The 25,738-nt window shown below is 42.3% G+C and overlaps 1 protein-coding gene across 1 annotated transcript in view; it reads right to left on the bottom strand.

Moving 5' to 3' along the window:
• dnai2b (dynein, axonemal, intermediate chain 2b) overlaps nucleotides 1-25,738 on the bottom strand; it is a 66,120-nt gene that overhangs the window by 27,282 nt on the left and 13,100 nt on the right. The window contains exons 5-8 of the mRNA XM_060844823.1: nucleotides 7,939-8,081; nucleotides 4,159-4,272; nucleotides 3,160-3,299; nucleotides 725-847 (exon numbers count right to left, since the gene is read on the bottom strand). Of these exons, the coding sequence (XP_060700806.1) occupies nucleotides 725-847; nucleotides 3,160-3,299; nucleotides 4,159-4,272; nucleotides 7,939-8,081 (520 nt within the window). The remainder of the gene's footprint in view (nucleotides 1-724; nucleotides 848-3,159; nucleotides 3,300-4,158; nucleotides 4,273-7,938; nucleotides 8,082-25,738) is intronic.

Raw genomic sequence — 25,738 nt, 5'->3', positions numbered from 1 at the left:
AGGGATTGCCTCAGTTGCTTTCATGTGTATGTATGAAATATGGAGAGAAATGATCTAATCAGGATAGCTATTATCCCTTAGAATGGCTTTGTTATGTACTATTTTATCACTACGAAATGGTCACTCTTGGTGCTGAAATATAGCATATGAAATTTAGTACTGGTGTGATATCAGATATTGAAGACAGATGGGTCGTATCAAACACCATGTCCCTTTGGTTATTCGCAGCATGGTACTGACTATTGTCAACCAGCTTGCATTTGTAAAACTAACATATAATGTCCAGCATTAGACATGATAATGCATTGGGACAACATTTGCTTCATACCATCTGAATGTGCAAGAATTATGTTGACTGCAAACGTATGATTGACAGTCGGCCTTGCAGCATGGCACACTTGTGTGTACTGGAAACATATCCTGCCATTCACAGTTTCATTTCTTGTGACAATACCCTATTGAGTTTGGCTATATATCTAAATCAGAGTGCACTCTCTCCTCATGCAGTATTAAATACTAATTTTCCCTTTAAATAGTATCATTCCAAATTATTCTGATTAGCACAAGATGAAAAGATTCACAAGATTTGACAAAACATTTTTCAGCAATATTCAAGTTTTTGACTACCAAACTCAGAGGCTGTTTATACAAGATATTTCCTTCATTACTGTAGGACCTTGTCTCAATGCCATGCTTTAGTGTTACAAAGTACTATGATAGTTACCATGGTGCTTTCAAACTCCAGCGAAACAGCTCCATATGCAATATCCGGATCATCTTTCTTTGAAACGTCCAGAATGAGTCTCTCTACAGGTTCACTCAATTTCCGGATATCCCACCACAGTACCTACAGACATTAGACCATAATCTAATACTCTTGTTCTTACCACTGGATGCCAATAATTTATATTACATATAATATATAGCCAATAGTAAACAATGCTTTCGAGTTTTAGCAAAGTTTTACCACAAAATTAATTTAGAGTGATAGAAAGAACTTATTAAGTAAATAACTTTGACTCAGTGCACTTTTACCAATTTGGAGCAGTTCCAAATGCCTCATAGTAAATAAAGTGCATCAAATGTTTTATTGTGTTAGACAGTAGGAAGACAAGGTAATCAGTTTCATGTATAACAATAGCTATCAGATAATAAATTGATAACTGCTATCGGTGGTGTTGGTTATGTGTTGGTGGGAGGGGAGGTCGCATCCCAGGGATGTTAGGTCAGGGTCTCTGGTTTGGGCTTGAGACAGTCAAGTACAGAATCAATTGTTTAAACACTCAGGAGTTAGACTTTTCTCAAGTAACTAGTTACTTAATTTCATCAGAGCCTTCAGCACTCTGATTTAAATAAGACTTTCAGAGGGGTCCAGGTGTAGAGGAATCTTCAATTTCCCAGGCAAATCTTTTGGAGTTTGCTACATTGGGGATTCCACACAACTCCAAGCTATGCTGGAATAATGTTTGTCTGGCCATCACAAGAATCCATGCCAATGTCTAAACTCTCCTGCTAGTTCAGATTTGTTGCACTCTGGTAGACTGAGATAATGACAAAGACTCGCAACACCTTGTAACTCTTTCCATTCTGATCCACTTAACCTACATATTTTAAAGTCAAGGCTGGAAGTTATTGATTGCGATAATAAAGAGCTTACTATCTCTGTTCAAAGAATTGAAGAAAAAGTAATTGAATACAGGAGTTCGGAGATCATTTTGTAGCTGCACAGGACAGTGGTTAGGCCACTTTTGGAATACTGCAGCAAATTTTGGTCTCCCTGTTATAGAAAAGATATTGTTAAATTTGGAAGGGTGCAGAAAAGACTTATAAGGATGCTGCTGGGGTTGGAGGGTTTGAGCTATAGGGACAGGCTGAATTGACTGGGTCTATTTTTCTTGAAGACTTGGAGGCTGAGGGATGGCCTTATTCAGGTTTATAAAATCATTAGGGGCATGGATACAGTGAATAGTCAAGGTCTTTGCCAGAGGGTAAGGGTGTGCAAAAGTAGAGGGCTAACATTTAAGATGAGAGGGAAAAGATTTCAAAGGAACTTAAGGTTGAACTTTTTCATGCAGAAGGTCATGCATGTATGGAATAAATTTCTAGAGGAAGTGGTAGAGGCTGGTACAATTACAATATTTAAAAGGCATTTGGATGGGTACATGAATAGGGAGGATTTAGAGGGATATGGCCAAATACTGGCAAATGGGACAAGATTAATTTAGGATATCTGGTCAGCATGGACAAGTTAGACCAAAGGGTCTGTTTCCATGCTGTACATCTCTAACTCTATTAAGCCTTTTTTTTTGTCAACCAGTAATTTCCATTAAATATTGCTATTGTGTATGGGATGACAACAATAATAATGAATTGAAGTCTTGTGGTGCACTGGTAGTGTCCCCACCTCCAGGCAAGGAGATCTGCAATCAAGTCCTACCTATCCCAAAAGTATTCTATAACAAATCAGAACTGGTCGACTAAAATAATGACATTGATGAATTTTGAAAGTTGGGTTTCATCCCTCTAAACACAAAACCTTTCTTTTTTATATTGACGAGATTGTGAAAGAAGCTCGATCCCATCAACAAGTGTTAATATTGAATGAAGTAGAAAGTTCTTAAGACTGAATTCCACATGTTAATTATAATAATTTTCAATCTCACATGGTCACCACTCTGATTTCTATAAAGCTTTATAGACTGTATGATGTAGAAAGAAAAATTTTTTCCTAAACATTTTAAGTTAATATTTTTAAATTGCTACACTATTTGCAGCTGTTGAATTTTACTGCACAGTGAAAAGTTTGTCATATACTTTATTTCTATGTTGTGAATTGGAATGCCCAAAATTCATCGCTGATCCTTCAGTTTTCTCTCCAAAATGACTTTACTGCATATATGGTCTCCCCTTTTTTGTCCTGATAACTTCTACATTTACCATAAGAAATCAATGTACTTCAAACCATTAATTAAATCCCTCATGAATGAATTACAATGAAAAGCTTTAGATTAAAAACTGAAGGCCAAATTCCCTTGTGATTGTCTAGTTAGTTCCAGTGCACTTATGGGGCAACTACAACAGCTTTGTGTTGCAGGAAAATTGGCTCTCTCTACAAATAAAGGAATAGATGATGCACATTTATCTTCCTTCTGCAGATACCTGTCCATCAGAAGCAGCAGAAAAACATTCTGTTCCCGTCTTAGATTGCAACCAAATAATCTTGTACACAGGATCCCGATGACCAACTTCGATTGTTGGAATTTCAACCGCCTGACTTCCTTTCCGTGTATCCCAGTATCCTTTACAGCAGAAATAAAATATGGATATTTAGCAGTACAGCTAATGTTGGGGACCTCATTTGATGTTAGTTTTGGTAACAGTTGTATAAAGAAACATCCCATGTAAGTAACTACTGTTGCGTTCTTTTCTAAATAATTAAGTTCTCAATATTTTATCCTAGCCTACTCTGTCTTTGCTGAAAAAGATTTGGACTTTTTGTTCACAACCCTTTAAGTGAATAACTTTCTTATTTCAATCTAAATGGCTAACCACTTGTTCTGAAACCATGATCCCAAGCTGTGGACTCTCCAGTATGAGGGCAACAGTCTCGTAGCATTGAGCTTTTAAGTCATCTAGTAATTTTATATCTATCAACAAGATATTTTCTAATTTTTCTAAATTCCAGAGACCATAATCTTAAAAATTCCTGCCATAATTTGCCATAATATTCAGATTTGCAGCAACTGTATGTTTACTGTTACTTTTGCCTAATTCATTAGTAGTTGCATGAACTACATGGTTTGTTATTGTTGTTAATTTAACCACACTTTTCCTGGTTTCTTTCCCTTTTTAAATTCAATTTTATGTAAGAAAGGGAATTTGTTTTTAGGACACCACCTATTTCTAGCTTATGAATCCTTGAAAGGTGACACAAAATCAAAACACAGGTGACGTCCACTCAACGACAACTAGCCCTTTTATTTTCAAAATACAGCTCATACAAAGTAGTGCCAAAAGCATTTTGATAAATTCCTAGATTAGTATAAAAATTCCTGTTCCAAAAACTGTGAATTGTGTAATTTCTAGAACTTGGAAGTTAATCAAAATTGGAATATTGCAAGCATTGACACACTGAGATTGTGGTATTCACTTACTGACCCATTTGTCCATTGTAACAGCCTCCAGCCAGAATGTGAGAATCTTTTGGGTTGTACTCCAGACACAGAAGAGGAGATACTGGCTTTATTACCATTTCATGCTTACTTGTATTTTCTGCAGAACAAAAATTGGATTAGATATGGATTCCTGTAACATAATAACTGCATCACAGAATTATAATTAAACCATACATTTTTAGACAAACCACATATCAATTACATATAACATAGAACAGTGCAGGCCCTTCGACCCACGATGTGCCAAACATTTATCTTAATCTAAGATCAACCTAACATATACACCCCTCAATCTACTGCCGTCCATGTGCTTGTCAAGCAATCACTTAAATGTCCCTAATGTTTCTGACTCTACTACCAGCATATAGCATGATGACTTCCATTTCGAATTATGCCATGTGGATAAATAGTCTGATATTTCCATCTAGAAGAAAAAAAACCTCTCATCCAAGGCCGCACTTTCATACCTACCAAAGGCTAGTTATAGGATGACAAGGACATGTTTGTTGGAGAAGGCTCTTCAGGGAATGAAATGTAACTAAATTAAGATGAAATAGGAAAGATACCAAAAACTGTCAGAACTGGCTTAAAGTAAACTGAAACAATTAACTGGAGTTTCACCTTCAACACCATTAATGACTTCTCATATAACGAAGAAGCCTGTATCCACTTGCAGCAAGATCAGGACAACATTCAGGCTTGGGTTGCAAGTGAGAAGTACAAAAAGGTTGTTCACCACCTCCCCAAGAACAAATGCTGGCCTACCCTGTGACACCCACATACCATGTTTTTTTTAATTAATTCACAGGTTTGTGATCCACATTCCTGGTGTGACAAGCTATGGTCATGTTTTTGATACATTTCTTGCTTATTCTAGGAACTGCAGATATGACTATTACACAAGTACAACCTACACACTGGTTTTGAGGCAGTGATCCCTGATTGGGTAGTGAACCAGGTGGATCTCATTGATTATGACATCCTTGATTGGCTCAGGTGAACAACCCAAATCAGGAAGCCCTGACTGACCAATATAAACAGGGGAGTTTAAAAAAAAGGAAAAAAAGAAAAACATGAAAAAAAAATAAACAGAGAATTTAGAATCTTCTCAGTTCAGGGACTGACACTGAGCTGGCTGCTCCCAAAGACCGTGCATGCTCTGGGTTTTTGTTTTTGATCTTATTCATTTGTGAGGAAAAAAATATAAACAGGGGATTTAAAATCTCCTCGGTTTAGGGGGTTGACTTAGAGCTGGCTGGTCATAGCTAGTGTACTGTGCATGAGTAAATAAGGGGTGACTTAGTGACAGGATACTGGCCTCTGGGCAGTTATTTCAGTGGTGACGGGAGAAAACAGTATGTGCCCGAAGAACGTTTGCTCATAGCAGTCATCTTGGAGTGGGGGTAGGCATTTCTGGCATCATGACTTTATTTGGGAAGCTTCACTCATTTGATCCTGCTGTTGGAAACTGGACTCAGTATATGGAAAAAATGTGGTATTTCTTTCCAGGCAAATAACATTGAGGCAGAAGAAAAGCAATGAGTAATCCTTCTGACTGCAACCTGACCTACAGCATATTTGGTTATAAGGGGCTTAACGTTTCCAGAGGCACCCACATTTGTGAGAATGGCTGGATAAACCCTGGACTTTGTTACATGTTGACAATGCAGGTCCTTTCACCAGCTCAATGTTCCCAGTCATTGTGGATACCCATTCAAAGTGATTGGACCTGCTTAAAGTTTATGCAGTAAACTCAGGGATGACAATTAAGAAGGTGCAAGCATCGTTCACGATACACAGACTCCCAGAATTATTGGTCACCGATAGTGGTATGTCATTTACCAACAGGGAATTGAATATTTCCTAAAGTTGAATGGCATTTGGCACGTAAGGCAGGCTTAAAGAAGTGGCCTACAGTGTCAATTGATCCCAAACTATCCTGTTTCCTGTTCATTATAGGACCAACCCTCATACAACAACAGGAATAGCTCTAGCAAAGTTGTTGATGGGGAGAAGAATCCACAGTGGGGGTGGTTTGTGCAACGGTAACAGGAATGCCAGTGCGGGTCACATGTCTCCTCCAAGAAAGATAGACGATTGAATTTGGGTGAACAAGGTTTGGCACCAGAACCATGGAAATGGCCCCATATGGGTACAAGCTGAGGTTGATGCAAGGTCAGATCTTTTGACATACAAAGTTCAGATAGGTGTGGTGGTCCTGAACAAATATGATTCAACTGAAACCTGTTATCTCACAAACAGGGCAGGAGCAAAACATACCTGGCCCCTCAGAACAGCCAGAAGGCCTGTCAGAAACTGTAGGTTCTCCCTCTCCATCTAATGTTGAGGAAACCGTAGAGTCTGAGATGGATGAAGCCTTGATACCATTACTGCCAAAAGGAGGAGGAGGAAACTCTTCCAATATGCTCTGGATGCAACAGACGGGCTATAGTCTGCTACACACCGCATGTGTCAGAGTCCGAGTCAGAGGAACCGGAGCTGAGATGAAAACATCGCTGGAAAAGGTACAAGAGAAAGACCAGGCCTACATCCCTGGACTTAGTAGGGGGAAGGATGTTGTGATTGGAACCAGGTGGATCTTGTTGATTATGAGATCCTTGATTGGGGTTAACCTAAGCTAATCAGAAAACTCTGGCTGGCGAATATTAACAGGGTGTTTAGAATCTCCTCAGTTTGGGGGACTGATTCCGAGCTGGTTGGCCACAGCAATGAACTGTGCACAATTAATAAAGGATGACTCAGTGCAATCATTTCACATTACCATAAATGTATGATAATTTTCTAAAGTTAATCAAGAAGGACAGCAACTGAGATAAGAGACTATAATAAACAACACTAAATAAGTAACAAAAGGCAAGCTATAAGTTTTATTTTGCCTTTTAAAGCAAATAGCTTATAATTAAGATATCAACAATTAAGTTATTCAGAACATGGAATCTTGTTTCTTGTCAACAGTCAGAAGAAAATTCTGAAAATGTACTGAAATATTTCTTCAGTTATATTACCCTGTGCACTTCTGAAGGAAGGATGAAAAGGACTAAGTTGATAGATGATTAGAGACTGGTTTTCACCAGTTTATGGACCAAATGATTGCTGTATTTCAGCATTAGCAGGACATGTAGCAGTACACCTGAGACAAGCCATTCAAATTTAATTGTGCATGGCCCATGTCAACGCAAATTAAGAACATAGTCTGCTTTCAACCTCTCCACATTTGTGCCTTCCGCAATTTTTCAAGTTTCGGATTGGAAATCTTACTCAATGTTCATCAGAAAATTGCATTGGTAGAATTTTGCCTAAATTGTTCATTGGTTTTTCTCACTCTCCCACAGAAGATTGTGTGTTTAGGGAGTGTGTTATTAGTAGGGCACATTACACTGTGCTTTTGTAGGATTCAATGGATTCATTTTTCCCCATTCTTTTCATCATTTCATCTCAACTTCCAATTTAGTGTATACGTTGACTGGCATCTCTCAAAATTCAGGTCAATTGTGGTTTCTTGATTCAATTAACTAGCACAATAAATTTGTAACCACTTGGTGAGATCTACTTGAATTGTAATGCTAATGAGACATTATGTTTTAAATGACGTTATTCAGTGTACACATTCATTTGTCAGTGTTTAAAACTTGCTCTCTCGATTTCTCTGTATAGCTTAGTGAATAATATTCCAAAAGTTCTTTAATTAAGTTCTAAGAGAAAAAGACTAATGACCATTCAACAATACATTATTATGAATTACCCATGTCCCAGATGTATGATTCATAACTCATATTGTCAGCAGCTCTTTGAAACTCCAGACAACAATAAGAAATTGCCAGTTTTCGCCCTTGATCTGGATGCCATGAGAGATGAGACGCTGTCCGCTTAATTTCATTGGGGTCACTAATAAATGAAACAAAGATGATGCAATTGGTTTTCATTGCATAAATTCTGAGAAAATATTCTAAAATAAATTATGATCACACCACATATTTATTTCTGCAGCAGTCTGCTTTTAGGTCATCTTACATTAACACACATGAAATTGCCACTTTAATGCAAAAAGAAAGCCCGTTGATCTAAGATTTTGTTTTCAAAGCAATACAGTAACATTTAGAAACATATGTAATGCATAAGTTTGATGATCATCTTTTACAACCCCTGTCAGTATAGCACTTTTCAAACACATTATTATAAAACAAAGAACTGCAGATGATATAGATCTGAAACAAACAAAAACAGAATTTGCTGTGGAATTCAGCAGTCTAGCAGAACACGTGAAGAGACAAAGAGTTAATGTCTCAAGTCCAGTGACACTTGAAATGTTAACTGTTTTCTCGATGTAGATGCCGCCAGATCTGCTCAGTTTCTCTGGCGATTTCTGTTTTTCTTTGTTTCAAAAACATTATTATCAACAAAGGAAAAAAACAAAAATCAGTGGCTTAGTTTCCAAGATTTAGAATGATCTAGAATGGCAGTATAGGCTTGAGTGGCTGAATGACCTATATTCTCACGATTAATTGTTTTCATTAGAGAAAATTTCACGCTGCATTACATTCAGTTTTAAGTTAAATTGGAACTCTGAGAATAACATTGCTAATTAGATATTCCGCATCCAATTTTCAAAAAACTGATGGTGAACAAACAAACCATTGTTATGTTTTCTCCCTCCTACAAGATCCTAAATAAATAAATGGCGAGGTTCCTTCAAAAAAAAGTGAATCCTAAACTTAAGGATTGAAAAATTCATGTGTGTTGATTTTTGGCAATGGGGCAATGATTTAAATATGCCAATATCTGTTCAGATTGAGGAGGATAGGGCACAAAATTCATCTACTCACTTCACCTGAACAATTTTTGTTCTATTTCCAGTGTTTCCAGTGCTGCGCAATCCTATCAGTGTGATTAAACAGTAGGATGTCTGGGGGGTTGATGGATTCAAGATGGCAGAGACACAATAGATCTGCCCTGCTGAGCTCAGCACCAGAATCCAGACAACATGGTGCACTCACCCTCCCTTTATTACTCAACATGATAGAATTGTTCAATGTTAGTTTCAAATATTTAGGGAAATGACTAAAAGGAAAGGACAGCAGCAGCAGCAGCAGCCCCCCCCCCCCCCCAACCGCAACAATGGACACGCCTGTAGCTGCAGCTTCAGCCTCCGCGATCTGTGAAGCAGAGCCTGGTCTTGGAGTTTGTGAAACTCCGAGAGAAGGTTGATTCAGCGAAGGAGGAGACCCTGGCCAGGCTTGAACCAATCTTGGTCATGGTACAGAAGCATGACCAAGAGATCCAGCTTTTTGGGCAGTGTGTCATGGAGGTGGAGCAATGGGCCACAGCCTCTGAAACTGCAGCGGAATCCTTGGCGAGTCAGGTCAAGGCCCTGGAATGGTGGGTACGGGCCTTGGAGGAGCAGGTGTATGACCTCAAAAATAGAGGCCATTGGAAGAACATCGGTCTGGTGGGCCTTCCGGAATGGGAGGAGGAAAACCAGCTCGTCAGCTTCTTGGAGCAATGGCTCCCACAGTGTGTGAAGCTGGAAGTCATGGCAGGCCGGGTGCAGGTCGAGTGGACCCACCGGGTCGCAGCACGCAGGCCTGGATCAGACCAGCACCCCCACCAAGTCCTAGTGCGTCTCCAGCATTATTGAGGCAAGTTGGTGGGCGGCACGGTGGCACAGTGGTTAGCACTGCTGCCTCACAGCGCCTGAAGACCCGGGTTCAATTCCCGACTCAGGCGACTGACTGTGTGGAGTTTGCACGTTCTCCCCGTGTCTGCGTGGGTTTCCTCCGGGTGCTCCGGTTTCCTCCCACAGTCCAAAGATGTGCGGGTCAGGTGAATTGGCCATGCTAAATTGCCCGTAGTGTTAGGTAAGGGGTAATGTAGGGGTATGGGTGGGTTTCGCTTCGGCGGGTCGGTGTGGACTTGTTGGGCCGAAGGGCCTGTTTCCACACCGTAAGTCTAATCTAATCTAAATGATGCTGGAAGCTGCTAGGCCACTGGGGAAGGATCACTGGCTCAGATATACAAAGATTTATGAATTATGCTTTCCAAGACTTTTCTGCAGTTGTGATTCACAAGATGAAGGCTTTTGATGAGGTAAAAAGGCTGCTGAGGGACTTGAATATCCAGTATTCTGTAAGATGTCCAGCATCATTACGTTTTGACTCACCGGAAAAGGCAAAGGACTTCCTGGATGCTTTAAAAATAGACTGGCTGACTTGAATAATATGGATAATAATGTTTACTTTGTTTTTGTTTACTGTTTTCGCTTGGTGCGCTATGATCACCCCTGGGGGAGGGGGGTGATCACGAAGAATTTTGGATGGCTGTGGCTAGCCATTCATTTAAACGGTGCACCTGGAAAGTTAAGGGGAGTCATTCACCAATTAAGAGAAAAAAGATACTTTCAGGACTTAGAAAGGACAGGGTTGATGTAGCCTTGCTGCAAGAAACACATTTAACTGATAACGAGCACTTGAGGTTGCAGCAATGAGGATTCGGACAAGTGTTTTTCTCATCCTTTAATTCGAAAAGTAGAGGAGTTGCTATACTCATCCAGAAGAATCTCCCATTTCAACTGTTGGACCAAACTAAGGATGAATATGGGCAGTTCACGATTCTTAAAACTTTAGTACACAGAGAGGAATATGGGATTTTGAATGTATATTGCCATTGCAGAAACCCGATTGTCCTTAACACGGTTAAAGCATGGAGAATGATGCGGCAAGGTGAAGGCAACTTACAAAAGACTTCCCCTTTCACTCCCATAGTAGGAATGTTAGGATTCTGACTGGGGTCGATGGACTCTAGCTTTAAGCTCAGAGTCTAGAGGAGTCTCCTGTTTGAGAGATTTATTTGATGGGGAGGTCATAATGTCTTTCAAGCAGCTGAGTCAGAAATATGAGCTATCTAGGAAGGACCTCATTGGTTACTTTCAGGTTTGGGACTTCATACAGAAAAAGACTACATTAATAATTAGTCCCTAGAAGTCAGATAGGGAGAGGAGAGTGCTCCAGGGCTGTCAGACCAGCGTAGATTAGTTATGGAGCACATGCCCCAGACCTCCTTACGAGTATGGTGTACCAGAAAATGGAACTGTTTTGTAACAGGATGGCCCTTTCTGAATTATATAAATGCAGACTTGTTGGCTATATCGGTCAGGGCCTTTGTGTAGTCATGAGGACTATGTCTGGTGGTCAAGGGACCTCTGGGGGGAAAGAATCTGAACAAATACGGGTTTGCTTACTAATGCTCTTAGTGGCGGGAACTTTGGTGAGATTGCGCTGAGTCAGTAACTTAGCTGAATATAACTTAATTTACCTTGGTTTAATTTAATTTTTTGTAGTTATTTATTGAATTGTAGTTTTTGCAGTTTTCTTCTTTCTCTCCTCAGTGGTTTGTGGAGTACAGTAGTAGTTTGTTTTCTGTTATTGTCATTATGCTAGAAGGTTGCTATACTATTTTGTAGTGATTTTGTAATCTTGTAAAAAATTACAAATCTTTTTTTCCCATAAAACTATTTACAAAAAAAACAGGAGGTCCAGACAGTTTTGTTGCAGAATATATGATACAAGCAGCCTGCCCTTCCCTCACAGCTGACTATGTATTAAAGGAAAGCTGCAAACAAAACCTGCTGCAATGACAATTCTTGTAAACACGAGGCAAATAGAGCAAGTCAGATAGATTTGTGCAAAGTTGGAGGCATTGCTGGTGCAGGCAAAGGGTGAAGAGGTGACACTATCCGAATTGCTTTTGTGGAGGCCTGGTATGGACACAACTGAGTGAAGGGCACCTTCTGTGCTGTAGCCAATCTTGGCGGGTGAAAGAAACAATGCTACGAGTCAAAGAGTCATAGAGATGTACAGCATGGAAACAGAGCCTTTGGTCCAACCCGTCCATGCCGACCAGATATCCCAACCCAATCTAGTCATACCTGCCAGCACCTGGCCCATATCCCTCCAAACCCTCCCTATTTATATACCCATCCAAATGCCTTTTAAATGTTGCAACTGTACCAGACTCCAACACTTCCTCTGGCAGCTCATTCCATACATGTACCATTCTCTGTGAAAAAGTTACCCCTTAGGTTTCTTTTATATCTTTCCCCTCTCACCCTAAGCCTGTGTCCTCTAGTTCTGGACTCCCCAACCCCAGGGAAAAGACTTTGCCTATTTATCCTAACCAAGCCCCTCATAATTTTGTAAACCTCTATAAGGTCACTCCTTAGTCTCCAACACTCCAGGGAAAACAGCCCCAACCTGTTCAGCCTCTCCTTATAGCTCAAATCCTCCAACCCTTGCAATATCCTTGTAAATCTTTTCTGATCCCTTTCAAGTTTCACAACATATTTCCAACAGGAAGGAGACCAGAATTGCATGCAATATTCCAACAGTGGCCTAACCAAGGTCCTGTACAGCCACAACATGACCTCCCAACTCCTGTACTCAATACTCTGACCAATAAAGGAAAGCATACCAAATGCCTTCTTCATTATCCTATCTACCTGCAACTCCACTTTCAAGGAGCTTTGAACTTGCACTCCAAGGTCTCTTTGTTCAGCAACACTCCCTAGGACCTTACCATTAAGTGCATAAGTCCTGCTAAGATTTGCTTTCCCAAAATGCAGCACCTCACATTTATCTAAATTAAACTCCATCTGCCACTCCTTAGCCCATTGGCCCATTTGATCAAGGTCTTGTTGTAATCGGAGGTAACCTTCTTCGCTGTCCACCACATCTCCAATTTTGATGTTATCTGCAAACATACTAATCATACCTCTTATGCTCCCATCCAAATCATTAATGTAAATGACACAAAGTAGAGGGCCCAGCACCGATTCTTGTGGCACTCCACTGGTCACAGTTCTCCAGTCTGAAAAACAACCCTCCACCATCACCCTTTGTCTTCTACCTTTGAGCCAGTTCTGTATCCAAATGGCTAGTTCTCCCTGTATTCCATGAGATCTAATCAGTGTCGCATGGGGAACCTTGTCAAACACCTTACTGAAGACCATAGAGATCACATCTACTGCTCTGCCCTCATCAATCTTCTTTGTTACTTCTTTAAAAAATTCAATCAAGTTAGTGAGGCATGATTAAGACGGCTAGGAACCATCCACAGAATTAAGTGGGAACAGCTGGCCAGCAAGATCAGTTTCAGGAGATGGCACCCAAACTCAGCGGCAATGCCTTCACATCAGTGAATGCATCTTCTTCCCTCTCCATCACAATTTCACGTTGCTCAAAACACACACTCCCATCATTTACCCAGCAATACCCTGACGTTTAGAATTCAAGGTTAACAACTAGATATTCTGTCTCACCTGTACAAGCTTACCACACATACTCACCCCTCATTGCTTTTACATATTTCCAGTAATTCAATTATGGCTGACATGACAAAATACAGTTCTACACAACCACTGACATTATATCCTCTCCCTTGCAGGACAAGGTATTACACCATGGAATGGAGCAGAACAAAATCTATGAAGAACAATATCACTTGCCTTTCCTAATCTCTAGGGAGATGCTTTCAGCATTGTGGCACTAGTTGAAAAGAGGCCTACAGCATCCAAACTTAGTGAACACTGCCTTGCTCACCTTCTAACTTCCAAAATATTCCCAACCTGTTACTTGGCAGAATACGCAAACTAATAAGCAAACATGGACCTCTAGCTTCCCACCCACATCTCCCTCTGAGTTTGTTTTCACATAACCAATGACTGCTGTAAAATCGTGTTTAGGTATCTAATTCACTCACCTTACAAAATACTCTATGTTCATTCATACTTTGCTTACTAACCTATTCTCAAGTGCTCTGTATTTATTGATTACTCCATTCTCTTTTCATACATTCATAATTATTTACTATAACAAATTTCTCTTTCATTCATAAAACTGCAGTTCTGTAGTACATTTTACTATTACAAATTAAAACATGCCTTCCAAATTTATTACTACTACCTCACTCTTTCAACTCTTATCAGACCTACCTCCACATCAAAGCTATCTCTGAATAAATGTCAATACAGTAATGTATTCAGAAGAATGACTCCCTACTGTCGAGACTCCATGAAAGATTAAAATATTCAAAGGCCCTCACCAATCGTCTCCCAGGACCTGAATAGATTACTGAACACCAAATAGTTTCCCCAATTAGTATGTCCTTGCTGAATACCCTTTAACAGGGCCACTAGCCCCTTTACTAACAAAATAGTACTTCCGTGAAATTGCATGAATGCATGAAACTCACAGCAGCAAGTAGTATATAAACCTCACAACACAGCAGCAATAGTGAGTTTAATATCCTTTAAGTACATGTATAATTTCTAACTTATTTAGAACAGAGAGGCAGAGTAAGTTTACTAACATTTACTAACTTAAAAAGATAAAAAGGACTAACAGCTCTTGATTATGCAAGCAGACCGGAGAGACACTCTTAATCCTATCAATAGTAGCAACCAGCATTTAACAAATGTTTAAACCATCTCGTGTCCCCCCAGGACAGAAGTCACCGAAACCTTTGTGTACAATAGATAAGACAGTGTAACACCATAGTGATAGAAATTTAGTACATGTAAGAACTGCGCATAAAGAGGTTACTCTCAGAGCTGTACTTTGGGATTCTCTCGTCACCTGAACTTGTGCTACTGCGATTGCTGAATAAAGAGGCTATTTTCACCATTCACTGATTTTGGTCATTACTTGAACATGATCCCACATTGTCTTATGAACTCCAGGAGAGAAAACCAGAGTAACTGTATAGCAGTAATAAAGATGAAAGATAATGTTCATTGCCTGCAGCTCAATAAATGTGTAGTCCAGACCCTTTAAAGTTTCAATACCTGGAACTACAGAGCACTTGAAGTCTGTTAAGTTTCTGTAAATGAATATTGCAAAATTTGTAGAAATCAGACAGCCAGGGCTGTCAATCAAGCTGGGAACCAGATTCATGGTACTATGGACTATCAGCCATGAGAACAGTATAAAGCTATTTGCACTTCTACCTCCAAATTTGCACTCCCTATTACTTACTAACACTTTCCGATAGGAAAGGTTTCAAATATTATGTTGACAGGCCGACAAGGGGAGGGGCAATTCTAGACTTGGTGCTCAGAAACGAGCTGGGGCAGATATCAGATCTTGTGGTGGGAGAGCATTTTAGTGATAGCGACCATAACTGCCTCACATTCGACATAGCTATGAAGAAGAAGAGGATTAGGCAAAACGGGAGGATATTTAATTGGGGAAGAGGAAACTATGATGCGATTAGACATGAGTTAGGAAGCATGGACTGGGAGCAATTGTTCCATGGTAAAGGCACTGTAGACATTTGGAGACTGTTTAAGGAACACTTGTTGTGAGTGATGAATAAATATGTCCCTTTGAGTCAGGCAAGAAGGGGTAAGATAAAGGAACCATGGATGATGAGAGCGGTGGAGCTTCTCATCAAAAGGAAGAAGATAGCTTACATAAGGTGGAGGAAGCTAGGGTCAAGCTCAGCTCTAGAGGATTACAGGCAGGCAAGGAAGGAGCTCAAAAATGGTCTGAGGAGAGCCAGGAGGGGGCACAAGAAAAGCTTGGCAGAACAGATTAGGAAGAACACAAAGGCATTTTACAATTATGCGAGGAATAAGAGAATGGTCAAAGAAAAAGTAAGACTGATCAAGGATAGCATAGGGAACTTGTGTGTGGAGTCTGAGGAGGTAGGGGAAGCCCTAAATGAGTTTATTGCTTCTGTCTTTACGAAAGAAATTAACTTTGTAGTGAATGAAACCTTTGAAAAGCAGGCGTACATGCTGGAATGGATAGAGATAGAGGAAGCTGATGTGCTGAAACTTTTGTCAAACATTAAGATTGACAAGACGCCAGGCCCGAACCAGATTTATCCTCGGCTGCTTTGGGAAACGAGAAATGCAATTGCTTTGCCACTTGCGAAGATTTTTGCATCCTCGCTCTCCACTGGAGTTATACCTGAGGACTGGAGACAGGCAAATGTAATTCCTGTCTTCAAGAAAGGAAATAGGGAAATCCCAGTAATTACAGACCAGTAAGTCTCACATCTGTCGTCTGCAAGGTGTTAGAAAGGATTCTGAGGGATAGGATTTATGACCATCTGGAAGAGCATGGCTTGACTGAATGCAGCCAACACGGCTTTGTGAGGGGTAGGTCATGCCTCACAAGCCTTATCGAGTTCTTTGAGGATGTGACTAGAAAAGTTGATGAGGGTCGAACTGTGGAAGTGGTGTATATGGACTTCAGCAAGGCATTTGATAAGGTTCCCCATGGTAGGCTCATTCAGTAGGTCAGGAGGAATGAGATACAGGGGACCTTAGCTGTCTGGATACAGAATTGGCTGGCCAACAGAAGACAGCGAGTGGTAGTAGAAGAAAAATATTCTGCCTGGAAGTCAGTGCTGAGTGGTGTTCCACAGGGCTCTGTCCTTGGGCCTCTACTGTTTGTAATTTTTATTCATGACTTGGATGAAGGGATTGAAGGATGGGTCAGCAAGTTTGCAGACGACACAAAGGTTGAAGGTGCCGTTGACAGTATAAAGGGCTGTTGTAAGCTGCAGCGGGACATTGACAGGATGCCGAGATGGGCTGAGAGGTGGCAGACGGAGTTCAACCTGGATAAATGCGAGGTGATGCATTTTGAAAGGTCGAATTTGAAAGCTGAGTACAGGATTAAGGATAGCATTCTTGGCAATGTGGAGGAACAGAGGGATCTTGGTGTGCAGGTACATAGATCCCTTAAAATGGCCACCCAAGTGGACAGGGTTGTTAAGAAAGCATATGGTGTTTTCATTAACACGGGGATTGAGTTTAAGAGTCATGAGATCTTGTTGCAGCTCTATAAAACTTTGGTTAGACAGCACTTGGAATACTGCGTCCAGTTTTGGTTGCCTTATTATAGGAAAGATGTGGATGCTTTGGAGAGGGTTCAGAGGAGGTTTACCAGGATGCTGCCTGGACTGGACTGGAGGGCTTATCTTATGAAGAGAGGTTGACTGAGTTCGGACTTTTTTCATTGGAGAAAAGGAGGAGGAGAGGGGACCTAATTGAGGTATACAAGATAATGAGAGCATAGATAGAGTAGATAGCCAGAGACTATTTCCCAGGGCAGAAATGGCTAACACGAGGGTCATAGTTTTAAGCTGGTTGGAGGAAAGTATAGAAGGGATGTCAGAGGCGGGTTCTTTACACAGAGTTCAGAGAGCATGGAATGCGTTGCCAGCAGCAGTTGTGGAAGCAAGGTCATTGGGAACATTTGAGAGACTGTTGGACATGCATATGGTCACAGAAATTTGAAGGTGCATACATGAGGATCAATGGTCGGCACAACATCGTGGGCTGAAGGGCCTGTTCTGTGCTGTACTGTTCTATATTCTATGTTCTATTTAATTTACCTACAGTCAGGTAACTGGCCTTTGAAATATTGTTACTTCACACATCATTTCTCAAGACCATAGTACACAGAGGCTGTCAGGACCTGAATGTTCCAAATTGGAATTCTGGAGTGAAATCTACTACTCTTGAGACTGGGAAGTAAGACAGACAAGAGAACTTAATTGAGAAGGAGGCAGAAAAACCAGATTCTAAATGAAGGCAGATAGTCTTAAAAGGTGGGGTCAGTCTACTTATGACGTGGTTGTGGGAAGTTCAACTGAGGGCCATAGATAAAGGAGGTAATAGTGACACAGTATGAAGGGGGAGTGGGATCCAATACGGTGACAAATACAGGGTAATGTTTGGGTACTAGCTGATTTAATGGGAATGTCACAGAAATGGAGAAAGCAGGTGGAGTGGAGAAATCAGGGCAAGAGAAGGTGTGGGCACAATAAAGGGTGTTGGGGCAAAGAGGAAAGAAGGCACATGGAGGATGATGGTTATAGGGCCAAAGATAATAAGGATAGGTTTTAGAGTGATACAGGGAAGCGGAATGTTTTTTTGGTGAGGTCAATGTTGAGTGAGGAATTTGATGGGAGACAAAGGGAAGCTAGAAGGCGATGGAGCATATTTGATAGATGACACACCATTTTTCACCATTATTCAAGAGGGCATTGAGTAATCATTTAGATAAAAAATAATGTGCAATAGTATGGGAAAAAGCAGGAGATTGGTACTAGGTAATGATAGTCATTAAAAGGAGCCAGTGAGGCATTATGGATTAAATGGCCTCATAATAACTCAGGAAGCCTGATTGGAAATGTATATTATTTTTCATTTAACACCAAAAGAGATCCATCCAATGTGGCAAACATAGGCCAGTCCTAGTCTGGGACAAAAAGAGTTCTGCAGAGTCCCTCCTGTGTCTGTTTTTTGGATGTAGGTTTGCTCGCTAGAAGGTTCATTTCCAGACGTTTTGTTACCTTACTAGGTAACATCTTAGCGGGCCTCAGGCAAAGCAATGCTGAAAATTCCTGCTTTCTATTTATATGTTTGGGTTGGTGAAGTTATTTCCTGTGGTGAGGTCACTTTCTGTTCCTTTTCACAGTGGGTGGTAGATGGAGTCAATCGATGTGTTTGTTGATAGAGTTCTGGTTGGAATGCCACGCTTCTAGGAATTCTTGTGTGTGTCTTTGTTTGGCTTGTCCTTGGATGGATGTGTTGTTCCAGTCAAAGTGGTGTCCTTCCTCATCCGTATCTGAGGATACTAGTGAGAGAGGGCCATGTCTTTTTGTGGCTAGTCGGTGTTCATGTATCCTGGTGGCTAGCTTTCTGCCTGTTGCCCAATGTAGGGTTTGTTACAGTTCTTGCATGGTATTTTGTAAATGACATTAGCTTTGCTTGTTGTCTATATAGGGTCTTTCAAGTTCATGAGCTGATGTTTTAGTGTGTTGGTGGGTTTGTGGGCTACCATGACGCCAAGGGGTCTGAGTAGTCTGCTTTTTATAAAATTAACCCTTTCAGAGATGCTATGACACACGTCTGGATGGGTGGTACTTGAACCTGAGCCACCTGGCTCAGAAGTAGGGACACTACCACTGTACCAAAAGAGCCCTCTGGCTCTGCTTTATCTATTATAGTGGAAGTGTTATCACGCACAACCAAAAGACTTTCCCACAACCAAATAACTGATTTAAAAAAAAACTATTAACCACTACCGGTAATCACCATGCAGCCAATTAGAAGTTTATCTGCAAAGCCTATTTGGACACTGGGTCTGCTTTTTCTCTTTTTTAATCCATTTGTTCAGGGATGTTTTTAACCCTCTCGGAACAGATGAGGTTTGAACCCAGGCCTCCTGGCTTACGAGTAGGAACACTACCACTGTGCCACAAGAGCCTTCTGGGTTTGCTTTCTAATACGTTTTTCTAATCAACCTGTTCAGAGATGTTATTACACACTTCTGGAGCAGGGAGACTTGAACCCCAGATCCCCTGGCTCAGGAGTAGATACACTACCATTGCACAAGGGCCCCATTACCTGTAGGATATCCATGTAGCCAATTAGATAATTAGATATTTACATGCAAAGCCCATTACTAGCAATGCAAATCATCAAAAGAGAAAGGGAGGTAGGGAGAAGAGAAAGGGACTGAATCAAAATGGATTAGGAGGGGAGATAAAGCACTGTATTCCCTGCATTGGGTCTGCTTTGCCTTTTTTCTAAACCTCTCGAAGTGCTATCACACATAACAAAATGGCTTTCCTACTACTGAAATCACCATGACTTTTTTTTCTTTTTTTTCATTTAACTAGCACCAGTAATCACCTGTGTAGCCAACTGAATACTTACAAGCAAAGCGTATTATGGACATTGCAAACCATCAAGAATGAGGAGGAAGTTGGAGAGAGGGAAAGGGGTAAATCAAAATAGAGTTGGACTGGGTTTGCTTTATTTCTTTTCATATCTAGATATTTTTTAACCAACCTGTCCAGAGGCATGATTACATACCGCTAGAACAGGTGGGACTTGTACCCAGGTGGTAAAAACAATGACTGCAGATGCTGGAAACCAGATCAGTGGAGCTGGAAGAGCACAGCAGTTCAGGCAGCATCCAAAGTGCAGCAAAATCGACGTTTCGGGCAAAAGACCTTCATCAGGAAGAAAGGCAGTGAGCCTGAAGCAGGGAGAGATAAGCGAGAGGAGGGTGGGGGTGGGGAGAAAGTAGCATAGAGTACAATGGGTGAGTGGGGGAGGGGATGAAGGTGATAGGTCAGGGAGGAGAGGGTGGAGTGGATAGGTGGAAAGGAAGATAGGCAGGTAGGACAAGTCCGGACAAGTCATGGGGACAGTGCTGAGCTGGAAGTTTGGAACTAGGGTGAGGTAGGAGAAGGGGAAATGAGGAAACTGTTGAAGTCCACATTGATGCCCTGGGGTTGAAGTGTTCCGAGGCGGAAGATGAGACGTTTTCCCTCCAGGCGTCTGGTGGTGAGGGAGCGGCGGTGAAGGAGGCCCAGGACCTTCATGCCCTCGGCCGAGTGGGAGGGGGAATTGAAATGTTGGGCGACGGAGCGGTGTGGTTGATTGATGCGGGTGTCCCGGAGATGTTCCCTAAAGCGCTCTGCTAGGAGGTGCCCAGTCTCCCCAATGTAGAGGAGACCGCATCGGGAGCAACGGACACAATAAATGATATTAGTGGATGTGCAGGTAAAACTTTGATGAATGTGGAAGGCTCCTTTAGGGCCTTGGATAGAGGTGAGGGAGGAGGTGTGGGCACAGGTTTTACAGTTCGTGCGGTGGCAGGGGAAAGTGCCAGGACAGGAGGGTGGGTTGTAGGGGGGCATGGACCTGACCAGGCAGTCACGGAGGGAACGGTCTTTGCGAAAGGTGGAAAGAGGTGGGGAGGGAAATATATCCCTGGTGGTGGAGTGTTTTTGGAGGTGGCGGAAATGTCGGCGGCTGATTTGGTTTATGCGAAGATTTGTAGGGTGGAAGGTGGGCACCAGAACGCCCCTGGTGCTCACCTTCCACCCTACAAACCTTCGCATAAACCAAATCATCCGCCGACATTTCCGCCACCTCCAAAAAGACCCCACCACCAGGGATATATTTCCCTCCCCACCTCTTTCCGCCTTTCGCAAAGACCGTTCCCTCCATGACTACCTGGTCAGGTCCATGCCCCCCTACAACCCACCCTCCTGTCCTGGCACTTTCCCCTGCCACCGCACGAACTGTAAAACCTGTGCCCACACCTCCTCCCTCACCTCTATCCAAGGCCCTAAAGGAGCCTTCCACATTCATCAAAGTTTTACCTGCACATCCACTAATATCATTTATTGTGTCCGTTGCTCCCGATGCGGTCTCCTCTACATTGGGGAGACTGGGCGCCTCCTAGCAGAGCGCTTTAGGGAACATCTCCGGGACACCCGCACCAATCAACCACACCGCCCCGTGGCCCAACATTTCAACTCCCCCTCCCACTCGGCCGAGGACATGGAGGCCCTGGCCTCCTTCACTGCCGCTCCCTCGCCACCAGACGCCTGGAGGAAGAACGCCTCATCCTCCGCCTCGGAACACTTCAACCCCAGGGCATCAACGTTGACTTCAACAGTTTCCTCATTTCCCCTTCCCCCCACCTCACCCTAGTTCCAAACTTCCAGCTCAGCACTGTCCCATGACTTGTCCGGACTTGTCCTACCTGCCTAACTTCTTTTCCACCTATCCACTCCACCCTCTCCTCCCTGACCTATCACCTTCATCCCTCCCCCACTCACCCATTGTACTCTATGCTACTTTCTCCACACCCCCACCCTCCTCTAGCTTATCTCTCCACGCTTCAGGCTCACTGCCTTTATTTCTGATGAAGGGCTTTTGCCCAAAAAGTCGATTTCGCTGCACTTTGGATGCTGCCTGAACTGCTGTGCTCTTCCAGCACCACTAATCCAGAATCTTGTACCCAGGTATCCCAGCCCAGAGGCAGAAACACTACCACAATACCATGAGTGTCTTGGGGCCTACTTCACTTTTTCCTCTCTTCTTTCACCCAGAATTGTTATCACACACAATCAAGTGACCTCCCACCCACCAAGGCCATCATGACTCTTTTTTTGGCTGAATCCTTTGTAAAACTACTAGACATCGCCAGTAAAAAAAAACCTCTGTAACCAATTCAACATTTATATGTAAATCCATTATGGACAATACAAGCCATCAAAAGTGAAGGGGAGATAGGGAGAGAGAGGGGAGGGCCTAAATCAAAACAGAATTGGACTGGGTCGATTTTGTTTTTTTCACATCTGGATATTTTCTTATTGATCTGTTCCGAGTGATGTTATTACACACCTCTGAACCAGGTAGGACTTGAACCCCCGTCTCTCAGTCCAAGGATAGGGACACTACCACTGTGCTACAAGAGGGCCCTTGGATCTGCATTACTTTTATTTTGGACCCAAAGGGTCAGCTTTATCTGACTTTTCCAATCACTCTGTTGAAAAATGTAATTACTCACCTCTGAAACAGGTGGGACCAAGTCAACAAGCCTCCTGGTTTAGGAGTAGGAACTGTGTCTAAGAGCCCCTGGATCGGATTCATTTTTTTTCCAAAACATCTTCATGCTGGTGACACAGAAACATGGCTCGACAAGGGAAAGTCGAAACTTCTGCTCCCATGTCAACATACTGGAACACACTTCCCACAAATGCTTTTGGATTTTTCCATTGTACCAACCCGAACTCCACTTGGTCTACTTCATTTTTTTAAATTAACCTACTTTTCTAATCAAACTGTTATTACATCCCTCTGGAGCAAGTGGGACTTGAACTGTGACCTTTCTGGTCCAGGGCAGTAACAATACCAATGCATCACAAGAGGACCCTTTAGGTCTACTTCATTTTTTTTAAGAACCTATTTTACTAAACAACCTGTTCAGAGATGTTATTATACACCTGTGGAGCAGATGTGATTTGAACCCAGGTTTCTTGGTCCAGGGTAGGGAGATAACCACTGCACCACAAAACAGCTCTCTGGGTCTACTTCATAAAGGACACAGGTGAGGAGTTCCAGCTGGGCAGGTCATTGCCTGATACTTAGGGAAGGTCCACAGGGAGATTAAATAGTGAGTTCCCATGAACCTTGTAAGGATTATCATATCTCTACCCCTCAAAATTAATGGGTCCTTGTAAATCATTTTGCCAATGATCCCATTTCTACTACTTTCCATGGTTTTGGAAAAGAGCAAACATCTTCTTGGTTTTGGCCATGTATGATACCGGTTCCATTGTTTTAAGGATAACTCCTGCGATCCCTGGAGAGTTGTCACTGAAGTTCCTTATATGGACCCTATTTGCCACCAGTAACTTTTGAGACCCAGGAAAAACTTTGACTCCATTGTGTTCCTTTGATCACAGGCCCTTTATATGGCTTTCACCTTGTTCTCAACAGAGTACAATCCGTCGGTGTGGACTTTTTACTTGAGGTATGTTACCTCATATTTAGCCAGATGCCAGTCTCAGAAAAATGCTGGAAGACCTCTTCCAAACTCTCCATATGTTCCTGAGATTAAAAGATCATCTAGATAGACGGTCATTCTAGGCACCCCTTGGTGAATGTTCTCCACTACCCTTTGAAAGATGGTGCAAGATGGAGACCTCAAAGGGTGAGTGAGTGTTCTCATACAGTCCTTTGTGAGTACTTAGAGTAACATGCTACCTGGATCATCCTTCAAGCTCAAGCTGGAGTTGTTGTGGCTCACAGTCAATTCAGCCAGCTTTGCGTACAAGTTTTCTGTGCGTGACATAGGGTATCTGTCAACTCATAACCCCACAGCTATGGATTCAGTTGTCGGTTTATGATTGAGACTACTGAAGTGGCCCATTCAGCAATAGGTACTGCGTCTATGATGCCACATTCCTCTAGACATTCCAGTTCAGCCTGTACTTTGGCTCTGTACATAGGTACAGAGGATCAACAGTGCCTTGAGGCATTTAGGGTTGACCTCTGGGTCTACACAGATCTTGACCCTGGCACCTTTTATCTTTGGTGAGGCCCTCTTGAAACATTCGGGATACTTCCCAATGACCATATAGATTGCCAGTACCCATTTTAAAAATCTGTTGTCAATCCAGGCAGATTTTCTGTAGTCAGTCCCATCTCCAAAGGTTGGGATTTGGCTCTTTCACCACCCTTGAACTCAGGATGACCTTGACAGCAATCCTCTGATAGTCATAGCCAAGAGAGCTCAATGGGCTGAGGGATGTCTATATGGGTGAAGATACATTCTCCTTAGTGTGACCTGCTGGAGAGATGAGGGAGTTGCTGGTGGATGGGAAATGGAAAAGCAGAACATCCTTGGAGTGATCGGAGATTAAGCTCCTGAGGTGACTTGCTGGCACTCCTCTTCTCAGGCTGTGAGCAATAGCACTTTCCTGACATTTTGAAGAGAAGGGCACTTAGAGGGAGCTTGAGGTCCCTCGACTCCCTCTCACCTATGTCTAGCAGGTGAGAGTGCAGGTACAAACACATATCCAACAGAAACCTCATCCTCTGCTCCAACCAGGCCCTCCATGGCAGATGTCACTCTCTCAAGAGAGGAAGCCAAACGTTTAATTGCTGGAACCAGTACTTATAATGTGGACAGACTCCTCAGCTTTGGCTCAAGTCAGCACTTGAGCTTCTGGCATCTTTGACTGATATTCCCTTTCCTGTCTCTATATCTTTATCAGGGTTCTCACAGCCAAATCCATATGCTTGGTGACTGCACGGAGGTCAGCAGAGCCTTGATCTCCAGTAATTGTCCAATACAGAGACATAAGCTCTCATATCCTCTCTGTCAGCTGCAGTTACATGTCTGTGACAACCTACCCGACTGTGACACTAATCCTAAGACAGAATGTGACTGCACTGAGGTGAATGGCTGTGCTGGTGCAGGTGAGTGATGACTCCTGTAATCGTCTCTAAAGGGGAGGATTGGGGTTGGAGGTCGGGGGGGGGGGGGGGGGGGGGGGGGGGGGGGGGGATGGAAAGATAGGGGACAGAGGTGAAAATTAATATATCATGGAGATTTTCCACTGTGATCCCCTCCAATTGCCAGCATTCTTCTACTACAGATAGACAAACAGAATGATTGAGAATCATCCCAATGGCTATAAACCAGTATATAAGTATCTACGTCTATGACAGCTCCTTTCATTAGGTGTCTGATTTCAACTCTGCCCAGCAACTGCAACAGCTTTCAGATAATAAGGTGGTTTCCACACATTCAATCCATGTTTTATCTGGTGTTCAGAATGCTGACTGACAGCCTTCTTCACTTCCACATTCATAATGCTTGGTGCAGTTAGTGTCATTTTGCAGCCACTTACTCTTGTAGAGCACAGCAGCTTGTTCCCATCCCTCCAGCGCTGCACCCAAATTTTGAAATAGATCAAATTGGCTCTATATTTTAAAGTCTGAATAATGTTTGGCTTAGCAAGAAACTGGCAGTTATCTGCAGCTGTTGTCCTTCCAAGTGCTAGACATCATGATTTGGAAGGCTATTGTTGAAGGAGGCTTGAGAGTTGCTGCTGTGCATCCGGGAAAAGTACAGACTGACAACTGTGTGTCAGTGCGGAGTCAGTGAATGTTTAAGTTGGTGGTTGAATGATGTGGACCTCTTTGATCTGGATAT

The sequence above is a fragment of the Hemiscyllium ocellatum genome, chromosome 25, assembly GCF_020745735.1.
Source record: "Hemiscyllium ocellatum isolate sHemOce1 chromosome 25, sHemOce1.pat.X.cur, whole genome shotgun sequence".
In the NCBI taxonomy this organism is placed as follows: domain Eukaryota; kingdom Metazoa; phylum Chordata; class Chondrichthyes; order Orectolobiformes; family Hemiscylliidae; genus Hemiscyllium; species Hemiscyllium ocellatum.
This window is presented reverse-complemented; position numbering and strand designations above follow the sequence as displayed.